At 44.1% G+C, this 27406-nt stretch overlaps 1 protein-coding gene across 2 annotated transcripts in view; it reads right to left on the reverse strand.

Moving 5' to 3' along the window:
• POU6F1 (POU class 6 homeobox 1) overlaps positions 1-27406 on the reverse strand; it is a 211186-nt gene that overhangs the window by 63050 nt on the left and 120730 nt on the right. For both annotated transcript variants that reach the window (XM_078688854.1, XM_078688855.1), the window contains 2 exons: positions 20562-20803; positions 10770-10898 (listed from right to left, as the gene is read on the reverse strand). In XM_078688854.1, the coding sequence (XP_078544980.1) occupies positions 10770-10898; positions 20562-20803 (371 nt within the window). The remainder of the gene's footprint in view (positions 1-10769; positions 10899-20561; positions 20804-27406) is intronic.

Consider the following 27406-nt stretch of genomic DNA (forward strand, 5'->3'; position numbering starts at 1 on the left):
ACCCGATGGTAGAAATTGCGCTCCGGGTGTGGAGCTTCCACTCCGGGTGTGGCGCTGCCACTCCGGGTGCAGAAATTCCGGCCCGAGTGCGGACTTAGGACAGTCGTAAGTGCATTCTGTGAATACCATGAGTAGTAAGTTTAGGATTTTGTCGTACGTTAGTTCCGTGGATCGGGCCCAATATCTTTATTTTGACCTAAAAGGCCATAAAAGAGCAACATAAATACATGAATGCAAAATATATAAAAACACAGAGCATATAAAGGAGAGAAAAATGATACGACTAAATATATTACGGTAAAATCAGGATAAAATATGTTAAAATGTTAGGTACACAGCAGCATTAGGGGGACACCCTTTTCTGCTTTAACCTCCACATGGACATCAAATACCTTGAGACAGCAAGGACAATGGACTGACTTGATTTGCTTTTGAGTATTGTAAGGGCAATGCTGTAATCCCTCAGTCCCAAATTACAACAAAGTGGCAAAAATAATATAATCATAATCATGACTGTTCATGTTCTCTCTTTCTCATCTTTGTACAACTAGACTCGGGGTATGCCTTCTCCGCATTGGTTTTGTATGAATTTAGATTCCTAAACTGCAGACCGCAGCACAGTGTCCATATTCAGTAAGCATGTGAAAAGTATTTTTTTAATGTACTGCTAGATTACACAAAGCCTTTAGAATCTAAACACTAACCAAATTCTCTACTAGACATGCATAACCAAACAATAACCAAACAACAGACACTATCAAACGATGATTCCTCTATTAAGGTTGATGGCATTTCTGGATCCAAATGGTAAGCGCCCAAATAGACAAGGCTCTACAATGTCTTAACAATTGAAGTCGGAGTAATACAAATGCAAATTATATAACATAAATAAACGTATCACATGGTAAACGAACTATAGGAATGAGACACAAACAAAACAAATGCTCTAAATACTGAGGTCTATTCATGGCTGGGGATACACCTTTTGCCAATCTTTGAAACAAAGGTACAGAGGTAAATGGAGACCTGGTGCAGCAACACCTCACACTGGAATGGGATTGATTAGCACAACTGTACTTCATCCCCCATTCGGTAACCCAGTGACAACAAAGATGTTTCTATTATGCCAATAGACACTCCAATTTTTATCTGGTAGGCATATTATTTCTTACTCTGACACCTTGCACCACTCTGTACTACTGTTTTATCAGCCTGTATCCTTTTTTACATTTAGCTCTACGCTGTGATTTTTTTATGTTCTGAACACGTTCTTCTTTTTCATTTTTGTTCACGAAATGCCCGAGGCCAAAAGTGTTAATAAACTTGAACAAAGATGTTATTTTACCAGAATGAGAGGTGCAGCGGAATTACATCACATATAGCTTTATACACCATTCACATGTTTAACACTTTGTCTACCACAACAGCTCCCAATTTGTTGCCGTGGGGGTAACGGAAGAGTAGTTAGTGGAAACTACAAAAAGTAAAGAGGGGTTGAATATCCCTGTTAGCTTTCTGTTCCTGGAGCTGCCATAATGGCAGCTAACTTTGGTACCTCTGGCAGAAGTGCTAGGGGTAGTAAAGGGGAAATTAGGGGCAACAACTGCAAGCCCTGGAACTAGGGGCCACAACTCCAAGCCCTGGTTACCCTTATTTAACGTCAATGAATGAGACTCATCTTGTGTGCCTCCGTTGTTCGAACTCTGGTCTAAAGCCCAACAAGGTCTTATTGGGTTACTGGCTCAGGGGATTAGGAAATAGTCCTTCACGCTTTCTTTGAAGCCCAAAGATTCCTGTGTTACTTTGCTTGGGCTTTATTTTATCAGTTTATTCTCTCTCCATCAGAAAACTCCAATGCTCTCCGAGTTTGTTACCTAAGGCATATACTATGACAACAATGGAAATCAAATTTTCAAATTAATATTTGAAACACTGGGAAACTATCCCAATGCGATGGTATTAACAGGCAGTACAGAGGGTTCCTGGGTGTATGGGTGCAGGTTCCAACGCGATGAAAAGAAACGTTATTAGCAGTGTAAAAAGCTTTCATAAAGTCACACAGATGTTTGCCAATTCCGTAGGCCACATCTAGAATATTGTATGCTGAAAGTTCTGGACGTTCACCCTTTAAAAAGGCAAAACAATGTTGTTAGGCACAGCCAGCTTTCTTATTTTTTCAGGTGGACACTGTTGGAACAGATCAGGCCAACACAACCATTTTTATTCATACGAGTGTTGAGCACATCTTCTTCAGAAGTGCTGCAAAAACTTATAAGGAACAGAAGAGAAGGTCAACAGTACTGATTTGTGTCTTATCACTCACATCAGTAGAACTTTGTCTAGTTCTGCAGGCCACACAGTGTTGTGTCTGATTCTCATAAACTGTTCTGGCCCTCATCAAGAGTAATATGTCCTGTGCAGCAGGACACATGTAGAGTATTGATTCTAATTCTCCTTGACTCTCAACTGTACCTTGTCCTGTTCTGTGGACCAAACCTGAACTTATGCATCGAGATCCGCAAATCTAAAACATTTTGTCCATTGCGTGAGGCCTCATCTGGAGTGCTGTGACCAATTCTGAAAGCCACACCTAGAGAATTGTGTCTAGTCCTGGAGTGCACCTTGGTATTCTGAAGATTTTCAAACTAGGTAAATACCATACTGGTGATTACACAATGTCAAATCACTATTTTGTTGACTATTTATATTGACTAATACTACCTCATAAAATTGACAACCAGTTACGATTTCTGGGCTAAATATTACATTCTCCGTGCTGAGAATTAAAAATAGACAATGTATACATTTTAAAAACTGCATCACAAAAACATATTTTTTGCATAGAGAAAGAAGAAATAGGTCCCTCCAAACAACCAAAAAAACAGGTCTCACCATGGTAGTTAATGAAACGAAAACCAGGAGGATGAATGGAAAGGGATGTGAAAGGAATTTGGGCAAAATTGCTAGGTCCTTATTATAAATCGACTTGAGTAGTATCCGCTCCAGATACATTTAAATGGTCTAGTGTCCCTGCACCTAAAATTCCTGGGTGCAGTATTACGTGGCCTGGTTTTACCAGGAATGAAATTGCATCAGTACAAACACCTCCAGGCACAGGCCATACAGGCATCATTTCCCAAAAGCAGCACCTGAGCCTGCCTTCCTCCATCATCCTCCCGAGTCCCAAGGCAGCGACAATCATTTGCGTCCGGACTCTCGTTTACCACCTGCAAATCAGGAATAAGGGACAACCATAAGGAAAAAGACTTAGGGCCAGATGTAGGAGCCCTAATACCGGTCGGTAACGGCAGAATTCGGCCGTTACCGACCGGTATTAGGGTTTTCTAATGTAGGGGGCCTAATTTTTACCGAATCGGTAAATTTACCAAATACCGAATCGGTATATTTACCGATTCGGTAAATCCAGATGTAGCAGGCACTTCAAAGAGTGCCACAGGCCCTTTAGGAGTCGGTATTTACCACCCAATCCTATTGGGTGGTAAAATACCGAATTCCAGATGTGCATGTACACCTATGCCATGTGACACACAGACATGCCCTTAGGGCATGTATGTGTGCCACATGGCACACAAGCCTGCAATTGGGGTGCTACAGAGTGTCAAAGTGACACCCCATTCCCCCTGCCAGGATTCGGTATTTACCGATTCGGTAAATACCGATTTGGTATTTCCCATTGATTCCTATGGGCTTCAAGGCCCATAGGAATCAATGGGAAATACCGATTCGGTATTTACCGAATCGGTAAATACCGAATCTTACAGAATCGGTAATTGTAAAAGAAAAATTACCTACATCTGCCTACTTCCAATTTACCTACTCTTAAATACCGAATCGGTATGATTCGGTATTTAAGAGTAGGTAAATCGGAATTACCTACATCGGGCCCTTAGTAATTCCAGGTCCAACTGGTTATTCTTCATTCCAGCAAATGGTGGCCATAGCTGAGGGCGTTTCCGTTTCTGTATGTGATTGAGAGCTGCAAGCGGGAGCTTTGAGAAGCAGAGACCCGCGGGAGCAAAGAGCTGCGAGCCCCGAGAGTAAAGAGCCGCAGAGAGCCGGATCCGGGGCCGTAGATTGGGGGAGAGGAGCACGGCGTGCAGCGTATGGCAAGTGGCAGGTGAGCGAAGGGGTCGGAGTGGATACAAGCAGGGTCACCACAGTCTTTGTTTCCTCGAGCCACCGTGCCACTGCTGCTTGAACTGCAGGATACGTTTGGTGGGTGGAGCGGTGCGGAGAAAAGTGGAGCCGCTGCCGCCATTTGGGAATACCGCCTCCAAAGTTATTCATGCTATTGGCCCCCTGCGTGAGCTTCTGAGTCATCGCCTTCGCCATCGCTATTGGTATTGCTTTTCGTAGCACATTTGGGACGAGCTTCTGGCACGAGCTGACCTGTGTTTTGGGGAGGCTTGACTCTACACCGGACCCGCTTCACCGCCCATCCGAGTACTCCCGCTGCCGCGTTTGTAATCTTAGCGGCCGCAGGGCGGAGGACTCGGATCCCCAGCATCCTCTGCGTTGGCGCACGCTGTGCGCGTCATCACCGGCGCCTGGAGGCGAATTAAAACTCGGGGACACCCGCGTCGCGGGAGGCCGGGCGATGCCCGGGCAAAGGGCGGGCCGTCTGTGGCCGTCGGAGGCCGGAAGAGGCTGGGCCGGGCCTACTCTCTTGCATCCATCCTCCAACACTGACATCGTCGGAATGTCTGCTTCAGGTATGAGCCCCGACCTAACTACTGTGGATAAGCTGGGGGGGCTGCCGTCAAAAGGTACCCTTGACAATTATTTCACTAAGGTACTTATTGACTTAGAAAAGGAGACTACGCTTGCAGAGCAAAGGGCGGAGCGTCGTCGCTCGGTAGAAAATCTGAAAAATACAACTATATCAGATCCTACGTTTAATAACCCTTTTTGTAATGGGGGAAATCTCAGCGGAACTGAAGATTTAACTCTGCAAGAGAGTCTTCCACTCTTGCTACGAGACTGTACCCCAACACCACATGCCTTTACTGGACAGACTTTGAGCCCTACCCCACCCTTAATAAAGGATCCAGCCAGTACGAATCGCACTTCTGGCCAGTGTAAACGGAGTAAGAATAAAAGGCCAATTTTGCCAAAGGTTCACGGCCCACCACCCTGCAAAAGAAGACGTAAGGGGGAGGCATTGCAAAAAGCGAAGATTTGCCACTCTGATTTTGGCAAGTCTTCTAAATCCGGTACCTTAGCTGTTCAGACTTTAGCATCTGCTGAAGACAAATTGTTAAATCCGACAGTCGATCCAACATCCCCGCATATTGGTTTGGACAATGGTAATAGTCTACACGCTGATGCCCCCGAAGACTCCTCATTGAAAACAGTATATACTAGTGTCTCATTAGAGAGCATGGAACACTTAATTAGATCTTTCATTTTACCTATCATTGAAAGGTTAAAAAATGTGGAGAAACGACTTGAGGTTATGGAGTTGGGTGCTGGGAGGAAGGATAACTTACCTGAGGTCCTAGTGAGGGAGGCTGTCCCCGCCTTGACCTTGACTCCGTTCATACCAGCTACGTCCACTGCCCCTAAAGCTTCATCTCAACCTACTACAGCCACATTAAAACCCCCCAAAGTGGCAGGGCCTATCCAACAAAAGCTACCTCCCCCTAAGCAAGTAAAGAAATCAGTCTTAATGCCCGTGAGTAACATCATGAGGGATCAGGAAAAGGTAGCTGCAGGGAAATTACGTGAGGAGAGGAGAGGCACTAGACACACAGGGGACCTAACGAATAGGGGTCCATTAGTAGAACTTCCCCCGGAAGCTGTGCCTTATGTGGTTGTCTTAACAGGGGTCCCTGTATTGGCTGATAACAAGAGGGAAGGGTTTGCCCAGCTGAAGAATAAAATTATGCACTGGTTTAGAGTATATAGACCAATTGCAAGCAACATCAATGGCGAAATAGTACACGTTCGCCGACTTCCTTGGCTGGGTAGTAGAAGTAAGGATATTGAGGGAGATGTAGTCGTAGTCAACTTCAGAGATTCATGCGCGGTCAATTATATATTAAATTGGCCTGCAGGGAATGGTAATAACAGCATCATCCCGCGCCCTCTGACCTACTTCCATCCCAGATCCTTAGTGTTCACCCCAAAATATACAAGTGGACAATCACATACCCATACATATTTTCCAGCCCCATTTAACAGCGGCCATTTGTTACATGCACAATACCAAATGCCTGCTGCTGATTTCTACGGCTGGAATACTGTACCCCCCAGAGCTAACACAAATTTTTACAAAAACATGGACCATCTGAGGCCCTTCACACCACTGGAGACACTTAACAGGTTCGATGTGTTTAGTGGTATGGATGATTGCGACTGAAGTTTACAGTCTAGGCGGGGTATTGGGGGACAATCTCATACTGCTAGACCAGAAGGTGCAGCCAAGGTGGTTTCAGATGAAGAAGAAACTACTGCGCACCCCAAGCTATACCTGCCTCTGGGGGAGAAAAGTGTAGTAAGGGAAGGAGAGGGTTCCAGAATTCCACAAGAAGGATGTTTAAAGTTGATCTCATGGAATTTAGCCGGGTTAAAAAACAAGCTATTAACCCCAGAGTGGGCAGCCTTTATGGCAGTACATGACATATGTCTCATGCAAGAGACCTGGGCACTGGAAGAGAGCGCTAGCCCGTCTTTTGCAACATTTGACATCCTGGCCGTGTCTACAGGCAGAGGCCGCCCATCGGGTGGGTTGTCTATTTGGGTAGGTACCCATTTGGGTATCCAGGTGACACAATTAGAAACAAATTCACTGGACATCCAGTGTGTCTTATTAAAACCCGCAAGCAAACCCAAACTAGCATTAATTAACATCTACTCCAGACCATCCGGTAATGGACAAGAATCGGAAACAATAAAAGCCCTGAATTCTTTTATTCAGAGGCTAGACCCCCCTCTTTTTCAATAATTCTTGGGGGAGATTTTAACTGCCAATTCGAACCACTGGGAAGTCTGGAGCTTGGTGAGCAAGATGAGGTTGACGCACTTTGGCATATTCCTGAGCCCAATATTACCCCTGTCAGGGCATGGACCCCTTTAGCCCTCCAAATAAAATCCTTCTCCCTTGAAACATCTTTGCGGGCATGTAATGGGAGATTGGATCCTGATTCCCCAGCTACAGCTACGTTCAACCGAGTAGGGCAAACATCCAACATTGACTACCTTATGGTCGACGCCAAAAATTGGGATCAGCTAAAAGAATTTAGGGTCGTACAAAGACATGATAGCGACCACAATGCCCTGGTTCTAACTTTTAAGCCGGGGTCCTTTGGTCTTACCAATCCTCTACCCGAAACTGCGGCGTCGATGCCCCCTCTTATGCTGGCCAATAATAGAAGAAGGGTTAAATGGCCCCACCTAGTAAATTCACCATCCAGACTAGCGAAAATTTACCAGGTTGCGATCCCACTTATCACCCAAATGGGGGATCTATCTGGTAAGCATCAGGCAGTGGAAACCCACAGCCAGCTCGTTACGGCATTGGGGGACTTGTTCTACCCTGTAAAAGGAACTAAAAGGCGAGCTCTGAAATTTCACCCTTGGTTTGATGATGCTTGCAAAAAACTAAAAAAGAAGCTACTTGCGGCAATCAAATCTAACAACAGAGTGAATATTAGGGCAACCAGATTGCTATACAAAAAGGAGCTCGCCAGGGGCAAGAAGGAGTGGGAAGAAGCCAGGTGGGAAGACCTAAGAGGGGCCCTACTAGCAAGAGACAACAAATTATTCTGGGCAATAGTAAATTCTGGTTCAAAAGAGGGAGGGGAGCCTCTTCAACCAAACATTGCTCCGTCAGTCTGGGAGGCTCATTTTGCTGCGCTTTACACCAGCCCTGAGACCGATACTAGTGAACATCTAAACGGGGCAGAGCTATCGGTGACAGATGACGCCCTAAGGATGGCCCGAGGCCCAGAGCCCCCGCACGAGTACCGACTGCGGGGGGCCTCGGACTTGGGCCATCCGTTAGGTCAGCGGGACAACATGACAAGGGAGTTCCCTGGAGACACCGAGAGCATCACAGTCAAAGAGGTGGAATCGGTGATCACCAGGCAACTACCCAACAAAGCCCCAGGCCTCGACAGACTACCAGGAGATCTTTTCCGCTCCCAGCCAAAAATCTGGGCCCCATACTTGGCTGTTCTATTCAATGCTGTCCTTTGGGGAGCCAAGATACCGGACACCTGGGCAGGAGCGGAGATTGTGCCAATCTTCAAGAAGTGCTGCCCCTTAGTGCCATCAAATTATCGGCCGATTAGTCTCCTGGATACTTCTCAGAAGCTAATGGGTCGAGTCGTCTTGGATAGACTGTTGGGGTGGATGGAGGAGAAAAAAATACTGACTACCCTACAGGCTGGCTTCAGATCTGGAATTTCGACCCTGGACCACATTTTTAGGTTGCAGGTCTTATTCTGGAAGACAGCAAGTGTAGAGGGTGGCAGCCTCTACCTTGTTTTCGTAGACCTGCGGGCTGCTTTCGATCTTGTCCCCAGGGAAAGCCTGTGAAGGGTACTGAAAGAGCTAGACCTCCCGCCCTATCTGCTAGATGTCCTGATGCGCTTCCACGTAGGGAATTACGCCAAGGTGAGATGCGGGAAGAATGGGGAATTATCAGCCCGCTTCCCCGTGACTAGAGGCGTACGCCAGGGCTGCGCCCTGGCCTCTACGCTCTTTAGTCTCTATATAAATGGCCTGGTGGGTGAATTGGATAAGGTCATAGACAGTGATGCTCCCTGGTTGGCCACTGGCCGGGTACCTGCTCTGATGTTCGCAGACGACACCTTGTTGTTGTCTCGAACATCATCAGGTATCCAGAGGGTCCTGGATGGTTTTGTATCTTTCTGCGCTCTAAGGGGATTAAAGATAAACTTAGCTAAGACGAAGTTTATGATCTTCCATCCCCCGAAGCGAACTCGCCCTAACCCGGTACTAAATGGCGTCCCGCTGGAAAGGGTGAGAACTTTTGTATACTTGGGGGTTACCCTGACCGAAGATTTCGGTTGGGGCCCTCAGATATCCAAATCTTCTTTGAGGTTGGCGCAGATCGGAGGGGGTGTTGGCAAGTTCTATAGAGCAACCTTGTTTAAGCCAGTTGCCCCTGCCCTTGAGATCTATGGGGCGCAAGCTAGACCAGCTGTGATGTATGGTGCAGAACTTTGGGGCCATAAGAACACACAAAGCCTTCTTAAGGTGGAACAGGCCTTTATGCGGAACTTGATAGGCCTCCCCCAGAGCACCCCGCTCACACCCCTGAGACTCGACCTAGACCTAGAGCCCATCTCAGAATTGTTAGCCACCCGTCCTCTTCTGTATTGGAGAAGGCTCTGGACAGTGCCTGAGCTTGAGGACTATAGAGCTGAGTTTGCTGCAGTCTGGGGCCATCTAAAGACCAAGAATACTCCCTGGCTAGCCCACATCATGGCCCTTATATATCAAATTGGTATGCCCCAACTATGGGAGACCCCGGAGGTGAGCTGCCAGAGAGTGAAGAGATTGGAGCTACTGGCCTCTTTGAGACATTATAACCTAAGCCTTCTGTATAGCTCGTCTACGCTGGGTAGCCTGTCTGCTGAGTTTCTGCAGGTAAAACTCGCGCCTAAGAGGGAGGAGTTTTTGGACATAATACAGCCTCCCCTCGCAAGAAAACTTTACACACAATTAAGACATGGTTGTCTACCTATTGGGGCATTTACGTGTAAATGGAATGGACGAGAAGAGGGAACCTGCCCAGTCTGTAACAACACCAAAGAGGACATTGCCCACGTCTTATTTTTCTGCCCAGCCTACAGTACAATAAGGAGATGTTGGTTGACACCGCTATGCAGAAACCTTGGTTTAAGACAATGTGCTCAAGCTGCTAGAATTTTACGATACGATACCTCCCCCTCTATTGTGTTTGCGGTATCCCGCTTTTTATATGGTATTGTGGCGCAGAAGGCTCACTTTAATGAATTGCAACAATTTGTGATTAACTGGTATGTTTTGATACCATTACCTTGATATCTTACTGTTTAATAACTTTTTAACTATGTAATTTATAACTACTTATGTATTTTATTCTGTGTATGTATATATTTTATTTGTGCTTTTATGGTCTACGACCGCAATAAAGTTATCAAGACATTCCAGCAATAAAACTTGTAATATCCACAAACTGGAGGGAGCTGCTGACGGTAATCAGTAATTCCAGCCTCTGTATCTCCCGGCTAAATTCTAAGCAACTCATAATGTGGCCCTTGGTCTAGATCAGTGGTTCTTAACTTTTGACGTATGAGGACACACACTGAATCATTACTGGAATCCAGGGAACACCACCGAGTAATTATTGGGAGCCAAGGACTCCCAGGCTTGCAATTACTATGATTCGAACTTTAAACAATAGACAAAAATACAAAAACAAGTACACACCAAATGCTCAAAATATTTTGTTGAATTCACAATCAAATACAGAAAGAATCCCACAATTTCATTTTTGCTCTTTTATTTGAATATACTTATTAATTTTAATATCATTTAATTTTGTAACAGGCATGGACCCCAGGGGTCCTTGGACCTAATGGTAAAAACCACTGGGCTAAATTGGTGATGGCAATGAGAAGTACTAGTATTAAATGTAAGAAGAAATTTAAAAAGAACATTTACTGCAGCTATATTTAACATTACACCTTCACATGACACTCTCTAGCACTCAGAGCTTTTTTGCTATAGCTTACCTGTCCCTGTGCATTAGTGATTATCTGTCCGGTGATCCCTTGCATGCCAGGTATGGCACTAGCGATAAGCGGGCTGGCGGTAAGAGAACCAAGGAGCTGTGTCTGACTCCCGAAAGGAGCAGCACTGATCTGTGAATCAAGAAACAGAAGGCAGATGAGTGAAAGGACAACTCTGTTTGGCCATGTCAAGCTAGTCATAAAATGTAGACATTCCGAAAAACTGTCTGGATTTTATTATTTAGTGGGTTGACAAGCCCTACTCTAGGAAAGGTCCAGCTTTAAGGCAGGGCGCATAATGAAAAGGGGCTGTTTTATATACAGATAGTAAAAATTGTGTATACAGAGATTAAGAAATCATCCCCAAAACATCAGTGAGTTTAATGGCAAAGCCATGATTAGGAATGGGATCGACAAACAATGATTTAGCGACTATGCCACACCGGCTTTCAATTCAAATAATACTGTTCATGCGCAAAATGTTTGTTAATTCTTAAGGACTAGGTTTTTTTTAATATGATGACCAAAACGAGAGAGAAGGATGTAGAGGAGCAGATAGCGATTGCAAACCTTCATGCTGCCATGAAATTCCATGAGTGACAATGTAACTCTTTTAAAGGCTTAAAAAGGGAGCGACTTCAGTTTCAGACAGTATTAAGAGTATTAAAAGCTGAATATTGAAATAATTAAATGAGAAATATAGGGGGGCGTGGCTAGCGCCCGAGGAAGATGGCGGCACTCCCGTGACTCGCCTGAGGTGACGGGGCTCTCAAAGGGATTTTCCAGCACCACCCGAGTCCTGAAGGTCAGCAAACTGCATAAATGAAAGTCGGAATGTAAGCACCTCCAGATAGGAGCATTTCCGTCTCTTCTCCAGCAAGATTCTGACCTTTTAAAAAGCATTCTGCTCAAAGCTGAGGTATTTGAAACAGCTTCGTAATTGCTGCCTGAATGCTGAGGGAGCCGGTTCTTTTTCTCGCGTGTTACACTTTAACTGTGAGCACAAATTCACAGGCAACAATGAATTATATCAGCTTGTGACAGAGTTTAAAGCTGTATTCTACAATGATTTATTGCCTCACTTTGACATGCAATGCCCCCTTGCTGAACCCTATCATTTCCTGACTAAATATAATGTGAACTGTTACTTCAAATCAGCCTGAAGGCTGAGGAGATTATTTTCACCACGCGCTGTTTCTCTTCAAAAGGGGAAGTGAATCTTTCATTTACTGACTTTCAATTACTGATTATTGATGTTTGACACTTGAAGTTATCCAGGAAAGTGAATTTTGACTCTATTTCCTTACATTTGTCTCCTTTATTAATGCGCTTTAAATAGGCATTTCAGTAACCTAATTTCTATATTGCCAGTTTGTGTATGTGGAACCTTCTGTATTTTTCAGTGGATTTTCTCATAGCCTGCAATGCCATATGAGTGCACCACAAAGTTATTTATTTAAAATGGTTCTTTTGGCTATGGTATTCATTTAGCATGTTGTATGGCTTGCTCTGATATGGACACTCTTTCTGTAATGAATTGTGGTGACTTCCATTCCATACACTTTCTTCCCTTTAAGCATACAGTCACCACTTTTATATCTTTCTTCATGCTTATTGATAAATGTGTGTTTTGAAAAGTTACTTACACTAAATGTATTGGTCGCATTTATTACTCTCTACTACATTTTCATAGTGTTATGCTATATTTCTACAGGATCTTTTTTGCTATTATTGTATTAATATTGTTTCGCTTACAGTGATAAGGCAGTTTACCCCAATGTTGGGTTCACGTTATTTTAGCTCTTAATACGGAATTTCTTCTTCTACGCATTGCTATTCTATGTCTTTGGACTGTTTTTCTCAATTCTATGGGCAGGACATCTAATAATTTACAGATATCTACACCTTCTCCTCTGAATTTTTTGATTCATCTCAGCTCACACTATAATTGTTTATCCATGGAGGATTCAGTTGCTTCATCGCCCAAAGGTGCATTGCCTTCACAGATTGCCTCAGACTTCTTCTGTCATAATGGATCTAATACTAGAGGAGATTAGAGCTCTACGTCCGTTTATGGAAAAGACCAAATCCACGCTTCAGATGCTCTCTGACAAATGGTCAGCAATGGATCAACGAGTCAATACGCTAGAGCAGAACTTTGGCTCTTTATCTTCATCTACTTCTAAAGTAGAATCTCTTTGTTCACAGGTCTCCATACTTCACAAACAAGTTGAGCAGTTGGAAAACAGAAATAGACAGAATAACCTTTGAATTTATGGTCTTCCTGAAGGGACAGAAGGTTTGGATCTGCCCACCTTCTTTAAATCCTTTCTTCCAACACTCCTTAAGCTACCTGAGGGCACCATGTTGAATATACAGAGACTTCACAGATTAGGTCCACCGATGGGTCAAACATCTTCTTCGTCACCACGCAAACTGAGAGAAGTGATCTTGTACTTTTTGGAATATACTGACCTCTTAAAGATTCTAACAGCAGTTAGGGCAATGAATCGTATAACTTGGTCAGGAAATTCTCTGTTCTTTTCCCAGGATTACTCTAAATCGACGGCTGATCGACGCAAATAATTTTTAGCATTGCGGCCGCAATCACGCTCATTAGGTGCAAGACATGGTCTTTTTCACCCTTGCTTGTTTAAAGTGACATTTAATAATAAAACTACCACCTATGAGGATCCAATTAAGTTGAAGAGCTTCCTGTACTCTCACCACACTGATACAATGGAGACTACTTCATCATTTAGTTCCAGCAAGATTACGTTCAGACTCTGTTTCTGGTTACAGTATTCTCATGTTTTATCTCTAGTTTTTGATCCATTTGTTGTTTCTTAAAATGTATGCAGCAGTTAACTTACGTTGTTATTGTTTGCAATATATCTAATCATTTTATCTTTCCCCACAGGTTTCGGTTGTGTGTCTTCTCCTACTTATGTTCAAGTATGTTCGTTATGCCCTTCCCTCCGCCTCCGCTTGTGGGTCCTGGACACATCATTGTTCCGTGTGGCCTTCCATCCCTCCACCCTTCGTATGTCTTGGATTGTATGTACGTTTTCTTTTTTCATTATTCATTATTCTATTCATGCTCTCTTTCTTCTTTCTATTTTCTTTCTCTTTTTGCATATTTTCTTCTCTCTTTGGTCTTCCTCATTTCCTTTTTATACCCTGCAATCTTCCTTTCTCTTACAGAGGTTGCATTTTCGCTTTGATTCCTTTCTTTCTTGCTTCTCCTTTCTAGTTCAGTCCTCTTACTTTTTGTGCAGTTGGTTTGATATTGCTTGTATTTTTATTGATTTCATATGTCATTCTTATTGGAATTTTTTGTACTTCTACAACTTTAATTTATGCCTTTAAAACGTATTTCTTGGAATGTCAGAGGTTTACATTCACCTATTAAGCATCAGAGGGTACTGACACATTTGACTAAACTGGGAGCAGATGTTGCTTGCTTACTAGAATCTCATTTGTCTAACGATGAGTCTGCGAAACTCAAAAGTGCATGGGAAGGTGATTTTCTTTTTTCTCCAGGTGATGGCAAACGTAATGGAGTTATGATTCTTTTCCGCAAGTCCCTTTCCATTAAGATCCTATCTCACTGTACTGATCAGGTGGGCAGGTGGGTTTTTGTTAAATTCCTAATTGATAATGTCCCGGTCTCCTTATTGAATATATAGGCACCCACAATTGGTGACCCTTCTTTTTGGACTTCATTAGCTCAGCAAATTACACAATGTTATGATGACAATTTTATCCTTGCTGGTGATTGTAATGAAATCCTGGACCCTTTTTTGGAACGAAATTCTCCAGCTCCTTTCACGCCTCATAAATCTCACAAATCATTCATACATACCAATAAACAACACAAACTCATAGATGCTTGGAGACTCTGCAACCCTATCCTACGAGAATACTCCTTTTACTCACCTGTACATCATACTCAATCCGCTTAAGATTACATCTTTGTCTCTCACAATATTTCTCAGTCATTGATAAAGGCGGATATTGGTTCTATATTGATCTCTGATCATGCCCCTGTAATCATACACCTTGATATTTTCCACAAGCCCAATCTACCTCGTAAATGGCGTTTCAATAATGCCCTTCTTCTAGACCCCATATTCACATCTCTTTTACTTCTTTTTTTCATGAATATTTCGCCATTAATCAAACAGACGGTATGTCCTTTCAGGTAATCTGGGATGCTTTCAAAGCTTCAGCTAGGGACTTTATTATTCGTTTTGTCTCCAACAAACGTAAGAAAGCTCAGCAGGTCACAAATGCTTTATTAGCCAAGATCAAAAAATTGGAGCACTCCTATTACTCTTCCAAATCTAAAGATGGCTTATCCGAGCACCTAAAGATTACATTTCAATTTAATAAAGACACCACTGACAATGCTTCAAATTATCTACTTAAATCTAGTGCAACATTTTATGGTGGCCAAAATAAAGCTGGAAAATTGTTAGGTAATTATTTAAAAGTTAAACAAAACAAGCTTAACATAGAGACTGATTTTGGTACTGACAACTCATTAAAGTTCAAGGATGATGAGATCTTAAATGAATTCCTTCAATTTTATATAACACTACACACATCTGAAACCCTTTCTTCTGATCACTCTACATCCCAGTTCTTATTCATTATCCACCTGAAGCTCATCCAGATCTTTCCTGTTTAGAATTGGATATTACACAAAAAGAACTTCACGCTGCCCTAAAAATCCTCAAAACGGATAAAGCTCCTAGTCCAGACGGTCTCACTGTAGAATTCTTTTCTCACTTTGCGTCCTTATTGATCCCCAAATTGCATACCCTTATACTTTCTTTTTTGCAGTCTGGTGCATCTGCTGGTTCTTTTTCTGACGCTATTATTTGCCTTATCCCTAAAGATCCCAAATACTGTAAGAATTATCGACCCATATCCCTAGTTAACATTAATTATACATTTTTTTCGAAAGCTCTAGAATTGCGATTAGAATCTCTCATGCCTGATTTGCTGGGCACTGAGCAATCTGATTTTGTTAAAGGAAGGCTTCCTACAGGCCACACATGCCTATTCTTTGATATTTTATCCAAAGCCTCACACATGTCTCATCCTCTAGCAGCCATTGCTTTGGATGCTGAAAAAGCATTTGATAGAGTTGAATGGCCATACCTTTTTCGTACACTTCAGTGGTTTGGATTCGGTCCAAAAATGTTGGCTCTCATTTCTATCCTATATTCTAATTCTAGAGCAGCTGTCACAGCGAATGGTGGTGTTTCTTCTTACTTTGATCTTGCTAGAGGTGTTAGACAGGGATGTCCCCTCTCTCCTTTTCTTTTTAATATAGCCCTGGAGCCTTTCCTACTCCGGATTCGTCAAAAAGATAACATCCATGGTTTTACTTTTAATGATTCCAATATTAAAATGGCGGCTTATGCTGACGATGTGCTTTTATTTTAGTCGCAACCCCAAACTTCTCTTCCTGCCTTTTTAGAAGAGGTACAATACTTTGCGTTTGTTTCTGCCTATAAACTGAATAAAGATAAGTGTGAAATTCTGCCCTTGACAAAATATACTTTTAGCGCTGATTTTGCTATTTCAGGCTTTTCACCGAGTCCTCAATTTATCAAATATCTAGGTCTGCATTTTACCTCAACCCTAGCGGGGACAGTATCGCATTGCATGGATAATTGTGTACAACGATTATCTTCTTTAACGTCAAAGTGGCATCCACTTTACTTATCCTGATGGGGTTGTTTGGATACCATAAAAATGATGCTCTCTCCCATAGTCTTATATACAATTTCAAATATTCCATTGTCTATCCCTCTCAAGCATTTTAGGAAAATTAACTCTATCTTAACCTCTCTTTTTATGGGGACATAAGAAGTCCCGCATGTCTATTCGTAAATTAATTTGTCCAAAATGAGAAGGTGGGACAAACTTCCCAGATTTCTCTCTTGATCATAAATCTTTCATGCTAACTCAATCGTCACGATGGCTCTCTGACCCTTATGTACCTTGCCCTCTCTGGACTAAATTAGAACGGTCTTTCATTTCTCCTTTCTCCTTTCAGGAATACCTATCTTTTACACGCAAACCACAATCCGTTTCTACTTCTATACTTAAACTTACTTCTAAACTTATCCCATCTATACCTTCGTCATCTTTTCTTAATGCTCCCATATGGCACAATTTACACATCCTAATTAACAATAAACCTTTCTATTGGAAAACCTGGAGGCAACGTGGACTGATTTGGGTCAATCAATTATATAATCGAGAATTAATTCTGTCCTTTGCACACGCGTGTGTTGTTTTTGATTTCCCTTCATCTTTTTGTTCTAAATACTCCATCCTAACACAAGCTATCCAATCAGCTTCCCTGACTTTTGGACCACCTCCTTTAAACAGTTCTATCAATTCTACTCATACTGCTAAACTGCATTCTCTGTTGCTTGCTCATTCCAAAGCTTTTACCATTCACAGTTTTTTACATAGCTCATTTACACCAAGAGACAAAACTAAGACAGAATTATTATGTGTAAAGGACTTTGACACCTCCTGGAATGTTGACGTCTGGGATAAAATTTGCTTAAACTTAGGAAATCCTCCAGGGCTGCAAACACGACGCAAACGCTCTTCTTCATCTATAATAAACTTCCATTCTCCCCTTTTACCCTCCACTCATTCCACTCTGATGTTTCACATGAATGTTGGTCCTGCTCAGCCCAACATGCTGATTTATTCCATTCACTCTTTAATTGTACATTTGTTAGCCCTTTTTGGGAAAAGGTGTGGACTCAACTAAACTTGACTTTTCAGTCCACTCATCCCTTTTCTACATTGAAATTTTTTTTAGGTAGCTTATCTTCCATCTGGGAACATTCTGATTTTAACGTCAAAATAATTGACCTCATAATAGCAGTAGCCTTCCAGCAAATAACGAGAAACTGGAAGGATTTCACTAATCTTTCATATGAAGCATGGTGGTATGCGGTCTGTTATAATCATAGGCTAGACACTACATTTGTATATCCATCACATTTGGCATCCAAGCGTTCTGATTTATGGGCTCCAGTCATTTTATTCATTGACGCTAGTGTTAAATGCTCTACTACCCCAAGACCTCTGCAGCAAGAAGTTTCTAAACCTCCATGACTTCCTTTGTGTTAATTTATATTTCTATTTATACCTTCTTTTGTACAATATAGCTTATGTTATCATTATTTTTGACTGTATTTGCATTTCTTATTTGTTATGTTCATATTCTGTTTATTTTCTAAACCCACTTGATACATAGTATATGACCCTACTGCCTTCATTGTTTTTATATTCTGCACATTGTTGTAATTCTTTTGTCCTAATAAATTGCTTCTGAACTTAAAAAAAAGAAGAGAAATTTAATGACTTCATTTGCCGCAATGCTCTGGGGCCTTAATAAAGGCACACACTTGTGTTAAGGTATGTGCGGCTTTGGCTGAATGAAGCTACAACTGTGTTAGTCGTACAGGAATTTCCATAGGATCACACAATATGGTCAAGTGGGAAAATCAAGATTAGTAGACAGGTATCACGCCTGCTTTATCAAAAATCAAAAATGTAGCCACAATAATACATGAGCAAATCTCAAGAAGGACAAATATGATTGCCTTTCCTTCGTGTGCCTGAAGTTGAACACCTCTCCCACAATGAGTGCACCAAACATAACCTGTTTTATAACCATGCTGGCCTGATGCTTATCCAAATTGTTGTTCACATGCTATGACTGTGTACTGTTCTGTAGCATGAACAGCACCTCTAAGCACAGCATCCTTAAAGATCATACCAACTAACGCCTCAGTAGGATGCAGAACTCGCTCTGTGTCACACACTTCCCCTGGGACATCCAGATACATCCTTACTCGTCCATTTCAACAGTGAGGTAGGACTAGGTGACGGACAAAGCGTGCATTTGGAGGCTGGTTCCTGCCTAATGAGTGAGCCCCAGCAGTAAGCAATGGACTACTCGACGGGATGTACTGCATCGGGAGAATCCATCTCTTGGGTGGAGGGAGTTGAAAAAAATCAGAATAAGGGAAGGCTCAGACTCACAGTTCCATATGTACTGAAAGAAGGCTGTTTTGCAGGCCTTTTGCAGTATGTCGGCATTACCAGTAGATGTAGCCCTATGAATGCCTTACTTTACCTTGTGGTAGTGCCAGGCCTGCTAATTTAAGTTTGTCATTTACTCTGTCACAAATTTCTCTTTGGATAAATGGATTCATTTAATGATTTCAAAGGAGAGAGGGGGCCTAAATGGTCCCAAGTACTACGCTGCTCTGGGCCTGTCTCCATTTTTTTAAGAGGTCACACAACATATATTTACATATATGAAAAGTTTAATTTATTTAGCTCCTAATCCTCACTACTCACACTTCCAGTGCAAGAAATAGCCCCCCATGTGCCAATGACTTGCGCCTCTGTCAATGTTCTGTTGCAGTTCCAGTCTGAAAAGAGTTGGAAGTGACCAAGTCCTCTACAAATTGAAATCTAATGAAAATATTGTGCTAGAAAAGTTAAAAATAAGTGCGGAGGTCCACTTCTTTAATGCGTATAGTGGAGGACCCTGGAATTTTGCAAATCTGTGGCTTCCGCGCGTTTATGCATGATAATGGATTTGCCACACGTTCCATCTAATCCACAACTTTCTTCATACTTTGCATATTTTAGCAAAAAAACAGTTCTAGCTAAAATGGATAAAAAGTAAAAAGAAAATACTGCCATGCATGTTGTAGGCCTTTTATCACACAGAGGCAGCTCTCATTTCATTGCAGACTGCTTCATTTAGTAGTTTAACTGATATTAATATGGTGACATTTTTGCACATATTGTATTAACGTGTAAAAACTACAAATTAGTAAAGCAGCATTGATTCACCGCCCCAAAAAATTCTGGCTGCATAATTTAGTCAACCCTGCCACATAATTGGGCTCGCCTGTTGCGTAATTCTAGTGGCCCTGCATATAGTTTACCTAATATGTATCACCATGGGTCCAACCTGAAAGGTGGGACTTGTCTGCACACACAGAAAGTAACTTTTCATTCATAGAAAACTGCAAAATGTAAAACGAATTTAGATTTGGCACACCAGCACTGAAGAGCCACAACAGTTCACTTCAATTTTAACTTTAAGTATACTCATCGCACTTGGCACACTGGCACATAAACCCATGCTTAATTATGGTTCTATTGAACCATTAATGCATGCCCCTGATTCATTTATATAATGATGGTTGATTATCTTACGTTTCAGATCAATCAGATCATGTATAACCCCTCTCCTCCCTTCCCCTTCTTCTTCTTCTTTTCTCCAATTAATTAACAGGCAATTTCTCAGGCATAATCCTTGTGTCCTGATGATGATTCCCCTATCTTAAAAGGGCTCGAAACGTGACGACTTGAGTGTCCTGACTTAACTTGTTTATGTTGTATTTATTTATAAGCAAACATACTTTTCAAATGTGGCTCGTTGATTGTTTATGTCGTTTTTAGGCACACACATGTAATATGCCTTAAGTTTGGAAAGGTCATCATTTCCCTCGTTCTTTCTGTCCACTGATTTTTCCACCCTCATGGTTCACAAATATTGTTTGTTTAATTAAATGATTTAATCTCCATTTGGAGCTTACAAACATAGACATCATTGCATTTCTGTGTTTTATTGTTTACATAGCACTTGTTTTGGAAGGGACCTTTGTTCTTGTTGTAGATACAACAGTTTGAGCAGCACTTCAGACTCAAGAATAGTATACTTACTATTGTTGGATTAAAGGCGAACCCTGCTGACTGAAGGGCAAACTGCGCCTGCGCTTCCACTGGTTTCTGCATCATCGCCGTCACCTGGGGCTGGATCACAGGGGGCACCGACAGTAGGGGGGGCTGCTGCTGGACTGCCTGCTGTGGTTGTGGCGCCTGCTGCACCTGGAAGACCTGGGGTGGCTGGATGGTCTGCGGGGCCTGCACAGCAGCCTGGATGTTGGTGTTCAGCACAGAGGCGGCTGTCAACAGGGTGCAAGGAAAACATAAGCCCAAACAGCGTCGCAGAATGCATAATGGAAAAAAAAGAGGCTTTTCTTACAGTTCACTCTTCTGGTCAGGGCCACAGTTAGCAGTTTACTTAATTCATTAATGATTCAAGCCATTTAGCTTAATGAAACACCTGATTCACGTCGGAGATTTCCCAACAGAATCCTACCTCTGGAAAAGCAAAAGCCCTGAAATACATATAGAAAGTGACAGACCATATTTCGAATAATTGGCCCCATTATTATTTTCTATTGTTCTTGCTGACTTACCAAAATTATTAATAACTGAAAGAGGAGCAAGCCCCAAGGTAGATGGAAAGCATCTGTCGTGCCTACTATATGCAGACGACTTAGTTATTTTAGACCAAACGGAAATAGGGTTGCAAAGAAAGCTAAATGTTTTTGAGACTTATTGCTTATCCAAAAAACATAATAGTAAATGTGGAAAAAACAAAAATATTGGGCTTTGGAAAGAAAAAACATGAATATAGTTGGGCTCTGGACCATACAAAATTAGAAGTTGTAAACGAATATAAATACTTAGGTGTATGGTTTGATAGAGCGTTAAACTGGAATATGCACCTTCAGGCCCAAAAAACAAAAGGATTAGCAGGCATTTGTGGGTTGAAAAAATTCAATAGTATCTATGGAGATATATCTCATAGACCAGTGCTGAAAGCATTCAAGGCTATGATTCCCCCGCAGATGCAGTATGGGGCGGAAATCCTGTGCTTGGGGGCGGGGGGGGGGGGGAGGAAATGTGCCTGGGAGAAGGAGGAAGGAAAATGCTCAAAAACTCTTCTCTCCTTACCTAGCTCCTCAATGATACAGGCTATTAGGGTAGAACTAGACTGGCCAGCATGGAATATTCAAGTTCAGGTAAATCTGTGCAGATTTTGGAAAAGGTTGGGAGCTGGAGAAGAGGAGAAAGTGTCGAGTTGGTGTAGGAGGGAGATCCAACAGAGCGAATTGAAGTGGGCAATAGCTACCAGAAATAACCTGTACTCTATATGTGAAACCTTGAAAGAAAAAATGGATCCAGAATTATTGAGTATTGACGAATGGAAGAGTGTCTTAAAAACCTTGGGAAATGAAAAATCCAGAAAGATCGATATGGATTACTTGAAGCAAAAAAAGTCTGTGCAATTCATGATAAAAACTTGGAGTAACTATAATACATATCCATATTTAGATACTGTACCAGATCATAGGATGAGATTGGAATGATTAAAAGTGAGAATAGGTATTAATCCCGCCCGTGCAAATGAGAAAGTAAAAAATATACTAATGGATGACTATGGTAAATGTACATGTGGGCAAGATTTAAAATGTACTAGCGTTCACTTTGTAATGGATTGCCCAAAATTGATATCAGTAGGGCGGATGGTATTAAGGCCACTCTTTTTAAAATATGGAATAAGCAGAAGGTTGCAAGCAATTGAGCTACTTACGGATATGCAGAGCTTAGAGAGTGCAATCGCCTTGGCGAAATTTATACAAGTAGCCAAAAGATTTCTTATGGAACAATGATATGAAATAGGGTGGTCTAAGATGTGACAAATTGATTGAAATAGAATCTCTGTAATCATTTTATGTATTGTAATCTTTAGGTATTTTATCGTGACTTATAGTGTGTTATTATAAAAATATGTTTTTATGAGAATCTAATGTAATTCATTTTTAGGCTTTTAAGAATTTTTAACAATTGTATTTTTATCTTGTGATATGATGAATATGTAGTTTAAAGGCCATACGGTCATAATAAACGTGTCTTTTGAATGATTGATTGATTGAATAATTGATACAGAAAGAGCTCTGATTTCCAGGCTTAGGAGACTGAGGAGAGCCCAGGCTGTACTAACACTCTTGGTCGCTAGGACTATAGGTAAAATACAACTTGTATAAGTACAACTCAAACAGGAAAAAGAAAAGTTCAAAACAACAATAAAAAATAAAAGAAAAAATAGGCAAATATTTTTTTAAGACCTCGCTTCAGGCCCTTCTTTGCAAGTTTTAGCCCAACATACTAGGGGCTCCCACATGGATTAATTTCACCAAGAGTATCATGTTCCAACAGAGGGCTTTAATATCACAATACAACCCATTCCATTCGGGGAGGTAGGTTATTCTTCACTCCATTAAACAATTTAGAAGGAGGGGGCGTGGCAACGGAGGAGACCAAGATGGCCGCTCCCGCATAGAGCTCCGCCGGTCGGGCGTTTCAAGCTGCCCTTTACATGGCGTAGAGCGAGCGGACCACACACCTCCTTCTCCCCCTGATGCGCGGAGAGCTCAGCTACCGGGGGATGCCTGATTGGTGCGGCTGCGGTACAAAAGGGGGTGGTGATGGACGGAGCATCTGAACCAATCAAATACTCACACCCAGTCAAAAGATCTGGGTTTGATCCATCACCGTTCTTTAGCCCACTCTGCCACCCCAGTTCAGACATGGGTATATGCAAATCAGTCTGACCCAGTGCCTCATGGGAACAGTCCAGCCTGAACTGCCAAGCCATGCCTTCCCTGGACCGGAAACAAGATTCCGAGGACCGGTTTCTGGCATTACAGCCGTCTTCAGCCCGGCTTGCTTGAATCCAGTGGCAAAGTGAGCAAGGGACTCACGTCTGAGCATACCCTGCCACACTTATGGCGGCCAAAGCGGTACAAAAGGGGGTGGTGATGGACTGAGCATCTGAACCAATCAAACACTCACACCCAGTCAAAAGATCTGGGTTTGATCCATCACCGTTCTTTAGCCCACTCTGCCACCCCAGTTCAGACATGGCTATATGCAAATCAGTCTGACCCTGTGCCTCATGGGAACAGTCCAGCCCGAACTGCCAAGCCATGCCTTCCCTGGACTAGAAACAAGCTTCCGAGGACCGGTTTCTGGCATTACAGCCGTCTTCAGCCCGGCTTGCTTGAATCCAGTGGCAAAGTGAGCAAGGGACTCACGTCTGAGCATACCCTGCCACACTTATGGCGGCCAAAGCGGTACAAAAGGGGGTGATTGGTGCGGCTGCGGCACTCAAGAGGACGGCGGTCGAGCCGGATGACACCGGGCCTGCATTGAGATACCGCCGGCATCGTGCTAGGGCCGTCGGAGCTGGGGTGAGTCTTCGCCTGTTGCTCTGCCTGAACGCTGGCCTCTTCCTGTGCACCGCTGCTCTGGGGGCTATCCCTGCTCCCTGTCTCCCGGCTGGCCTCCTCTGCTGGGCCCCCCTCGACCATTGTGGCGGTGACGGCCTTCGGGCCTACGGCGGTTTTTCAGAGCCGGGGCCCACAGTAGGTTTGGAGGCAGGTCTGGAGAGCGTGTGGTGCGGGGCCGGCTTCCTGGGGTGGTGGGGTGTCGGGAGGTGGCGGTGGGACGGTAGGGTTAGGGTGATGATGCTTTTCCCCCCCTTTCGACACCGGAGGGGTGCCCTGTGACCGGTGGGGGATATCTGGCTCCGCTTCCCACCCTCCTCCTGTCCCGGGCCCTCCCTCGGCAGCACCCACGCGTCTGGCTCGCTCGGCTGTGCAATACTGCCTAACCTACCAGCCGCTCTGATAGGGAGGCCTACTGGCTGCTTTTTCACGACACATTGGCGCCTGTTTGTCTCCTGTTCGCAGCCAACCGCAGTGGACCTGCACATACCATCTCTTTGGAGACCCTCTCTGACGCAGTGACTCTGCTCGGCGCTGTGCGGCCCTCAGCGGCATCCTGGTCCTGGTGGCGACCCGACCGGTCCTGGCACGCTGGGCACCCTGAGACCCGGGTTGATCCATGCGACAGTGCCCCGGTTTGACCATCTACATCTTCCCATTACCCCGGGGGCTCACCTCGGCTCTGGCTGACCAGCTCATTTCTACGCCTGCACGCCACAAACTGCGTCGCCCTCCCTGGGCACCAGCTCACTTTTCACAATGGTCAAAAAAGACCCGAGACAGCCTAAACTCCAATTTGAAAAGCCTCCTGACACCTCGGCGGACCCTACTGCTGATCCTACTGCCGCGGCAGCCCCACATGTGGAGGGTTTTGACTCTAACTCCCTGGCTGCCGCCATGATAGCCGAAATGAGATCCGGCTTCAAGGCCCTACACGCCCGCTTTGACGACCTCGATAAAAAATTGGCCACCATGAATGCCAAAATCCAGGGTCACGACCGCAGGCTTGACGTGGTGGAGTACAGGGTTTCCGACCTCGAAGATGGCGCCTCCTCCTCCTCCCTGAAACGGCTGGGAAGAGTCGAAAAGATCCTGAAGGACGTGGCTATGAAAAACGAAGATTTGGAAGCAATGGGGCGCCGCAACAACATACCCCTTCTTGGCGTTCCAGAGACGACACCCACTGGTCAACTGGACACGTTTGTGGAACAACTCTTGTCGGACCTCTTTGGTAGGGAAACCTTTACCCAGGGCTTCGTGGTTGAACGAGCGCATCGGTCCCTGGGCCCTCGCCCCAAACCGGGCTTGCACCCCAGACCGATCATTGCAAGGCTCATGAACTTTCGCGATCGAGACTCAGCCCTCCGAGCGGCCCGTGAGAAAGGTGACATCCAATGGCAGGGCATCAGCCTATCCCTCTTCCCGGACTTTACATTCATGGTGCAGGAGGCCAGACGAAAGTACCAGAGCGTCAAGGCCATGCTGAGAAATCTAGGCCTCCGTTATGGTATGCTCTACCCGGCCAGACTCAGGGTGGACATTGATGGCAAACCGAGAACTTTTGATACCCCAAACGCCGCACAGGAATTTTTCAGCAACTTCAAGAACAACAAAAGTGGCTCGCCCGGGGGCTCACGGCCACACTCCCCTCCGCAGCAGCAGTCCTCGCAACCCAGCGTGGACCTCTTTCCCCAGTCTGGAAGTGGCTGAATGACTGTTTGGTTCTACTCCTTGGTTCAAAATGTGACTGTTGGTTCTTGCTCGTTCGAATGCATATTTACCATTCTACTGTTTTAATTATCTGAATGCTGACTCGCCCGACTGGCGTGGTGTTGCCATGCCCCATGGTGAATACCTCCGTGGTTTGTTTTTGTGGGAACGTTACTTGGGCATTCCTCTTTCTGGGTAGGGAGAGGGTGGGTGGCGGGTGGGAAGGATTTTTTGTGTTTTTTATTTTTCTTTTTGTTTTTTCAGTTGATTACTGCAGGCTGCAAAGTATGAAGATGATTTTTAGTGCTATGTTTTGTCGATGCATTGACTCAATTTATAGAACATTGCAGATATGGTTGTGCTAGGTAATGTGCCCGGTCCCTCCGGACTGTCTTTGATGACTTGGAATGTGCGGGGCCTGGACGATAATAGGAAATGGAGGCACGTCCTCAACTACGTGGCACGTCATAAGGTAGATATCCTTTTCATGCAGGAAACTCATTTATCGGACGCCATGGCTGGTGGCCTGGCAGCCGGGTGGGGCCCGAACAGGTACTTCTCTGGTTTTAGCTCGTACTCAAGAGGGGTGGCTATCCTTGTGCATAAACACATCCAGTTCGCACACTTCTCCACAAAACGCGACCCTGAAGGTCGTTTCCTGATCGTCACTGGGCAGCTCATGGGCCATAGGGTGTCATTGGTGTGTGTCTATGGCCCGAACACTGATTCTCCCTCTTTCTATCAATCCCTTTCCACCCACCTCCTTGCTACTGACACTGGGCTCCTGATTATTGGCGGGGACTTTAACCTTCTCATGGATCATGATAAGAGATAGTACTGCTTCCAACCCCGATACCAAACCCCACTCCCGGCGGGCCCTTCGCGAGATCTGCACACATTTTTCCCTAGTCGACGTTGAGGCACGTTTACACTCTATTAATCCTACGTTCACTCACTACTCCGGGTTCCACAACACTTGGACCAGACTGGATTACTGCCTAGTCTCGCCCATGATTGCCAGCTGGTTGGGATCAGTCCGCACTCTTTCGGATCACTGCCCGGTTCTGCTCCAACTGTCTGTCCCTAGAGAGGGGGGTTTTGAGAGGTGTTGGCGTTTCCCTGGACGAGCGTTGCTAGACCCCGTCTTCACTGAGGAGGTACGACAAGCTATCGAGGACTACTTTGATTTGAACACTGGCACTGTTGACACGTGGGCGGTCCTGTGGGAGGGCTTCAAGGCATTTATCAGAGGGGTGTGCATTTCAAAACACTCAGGGATCCTCTGAGACCTGCGTTCCACCCTAAACAAGATCGAAGAAGAAATTGCTGCCGTTGATCGCGATCTACTTACTGCCCCAACAGACGCTCTGTCCACCACTCGCTTAGCACGAAACATTAAATTCCGAGACGCAGCGAATAGAGAACTTTCCTTTCTCAATAAACATTGCGTAGCAAGGCGTTATGGAGAAGGTGATCGCCCTGGTCGCCTATTAGCGAACACCCTGCCCCCTCCTAGAGCCCCTACTGGCATCCTTTCCATGTCTGGTCTACACGGCACCCCAGTACACTCGACCCCGGCGGTCTGTGAGCTCTTCCTCACGTACTATAAGTCCCTTTACACCTCACGCCTTTCCGGGACTCAGGCCGACCAAGAAGAGTATCTATCGGAGGTGGCCCTCGTGTATCTGGAACGTTACATGCAAGAGTTCCTTCTAGCCC

The sequence above is a fragment of the Lissotriton helveticus genome, chromosome 1_1 (assembly GCF_964261635.1).
Source record: "Lissotriton helveticus chromosome 1_1, aLisHel1.1, whole genome shotgun sequence".
In the NCBI taxonomy this organism is placed as follows: Eukaryota; Metazoa; Chordata; class Amphibia; order Caudata; family Salamandridae; genus Lissotriton; species Lissotriton helveticus.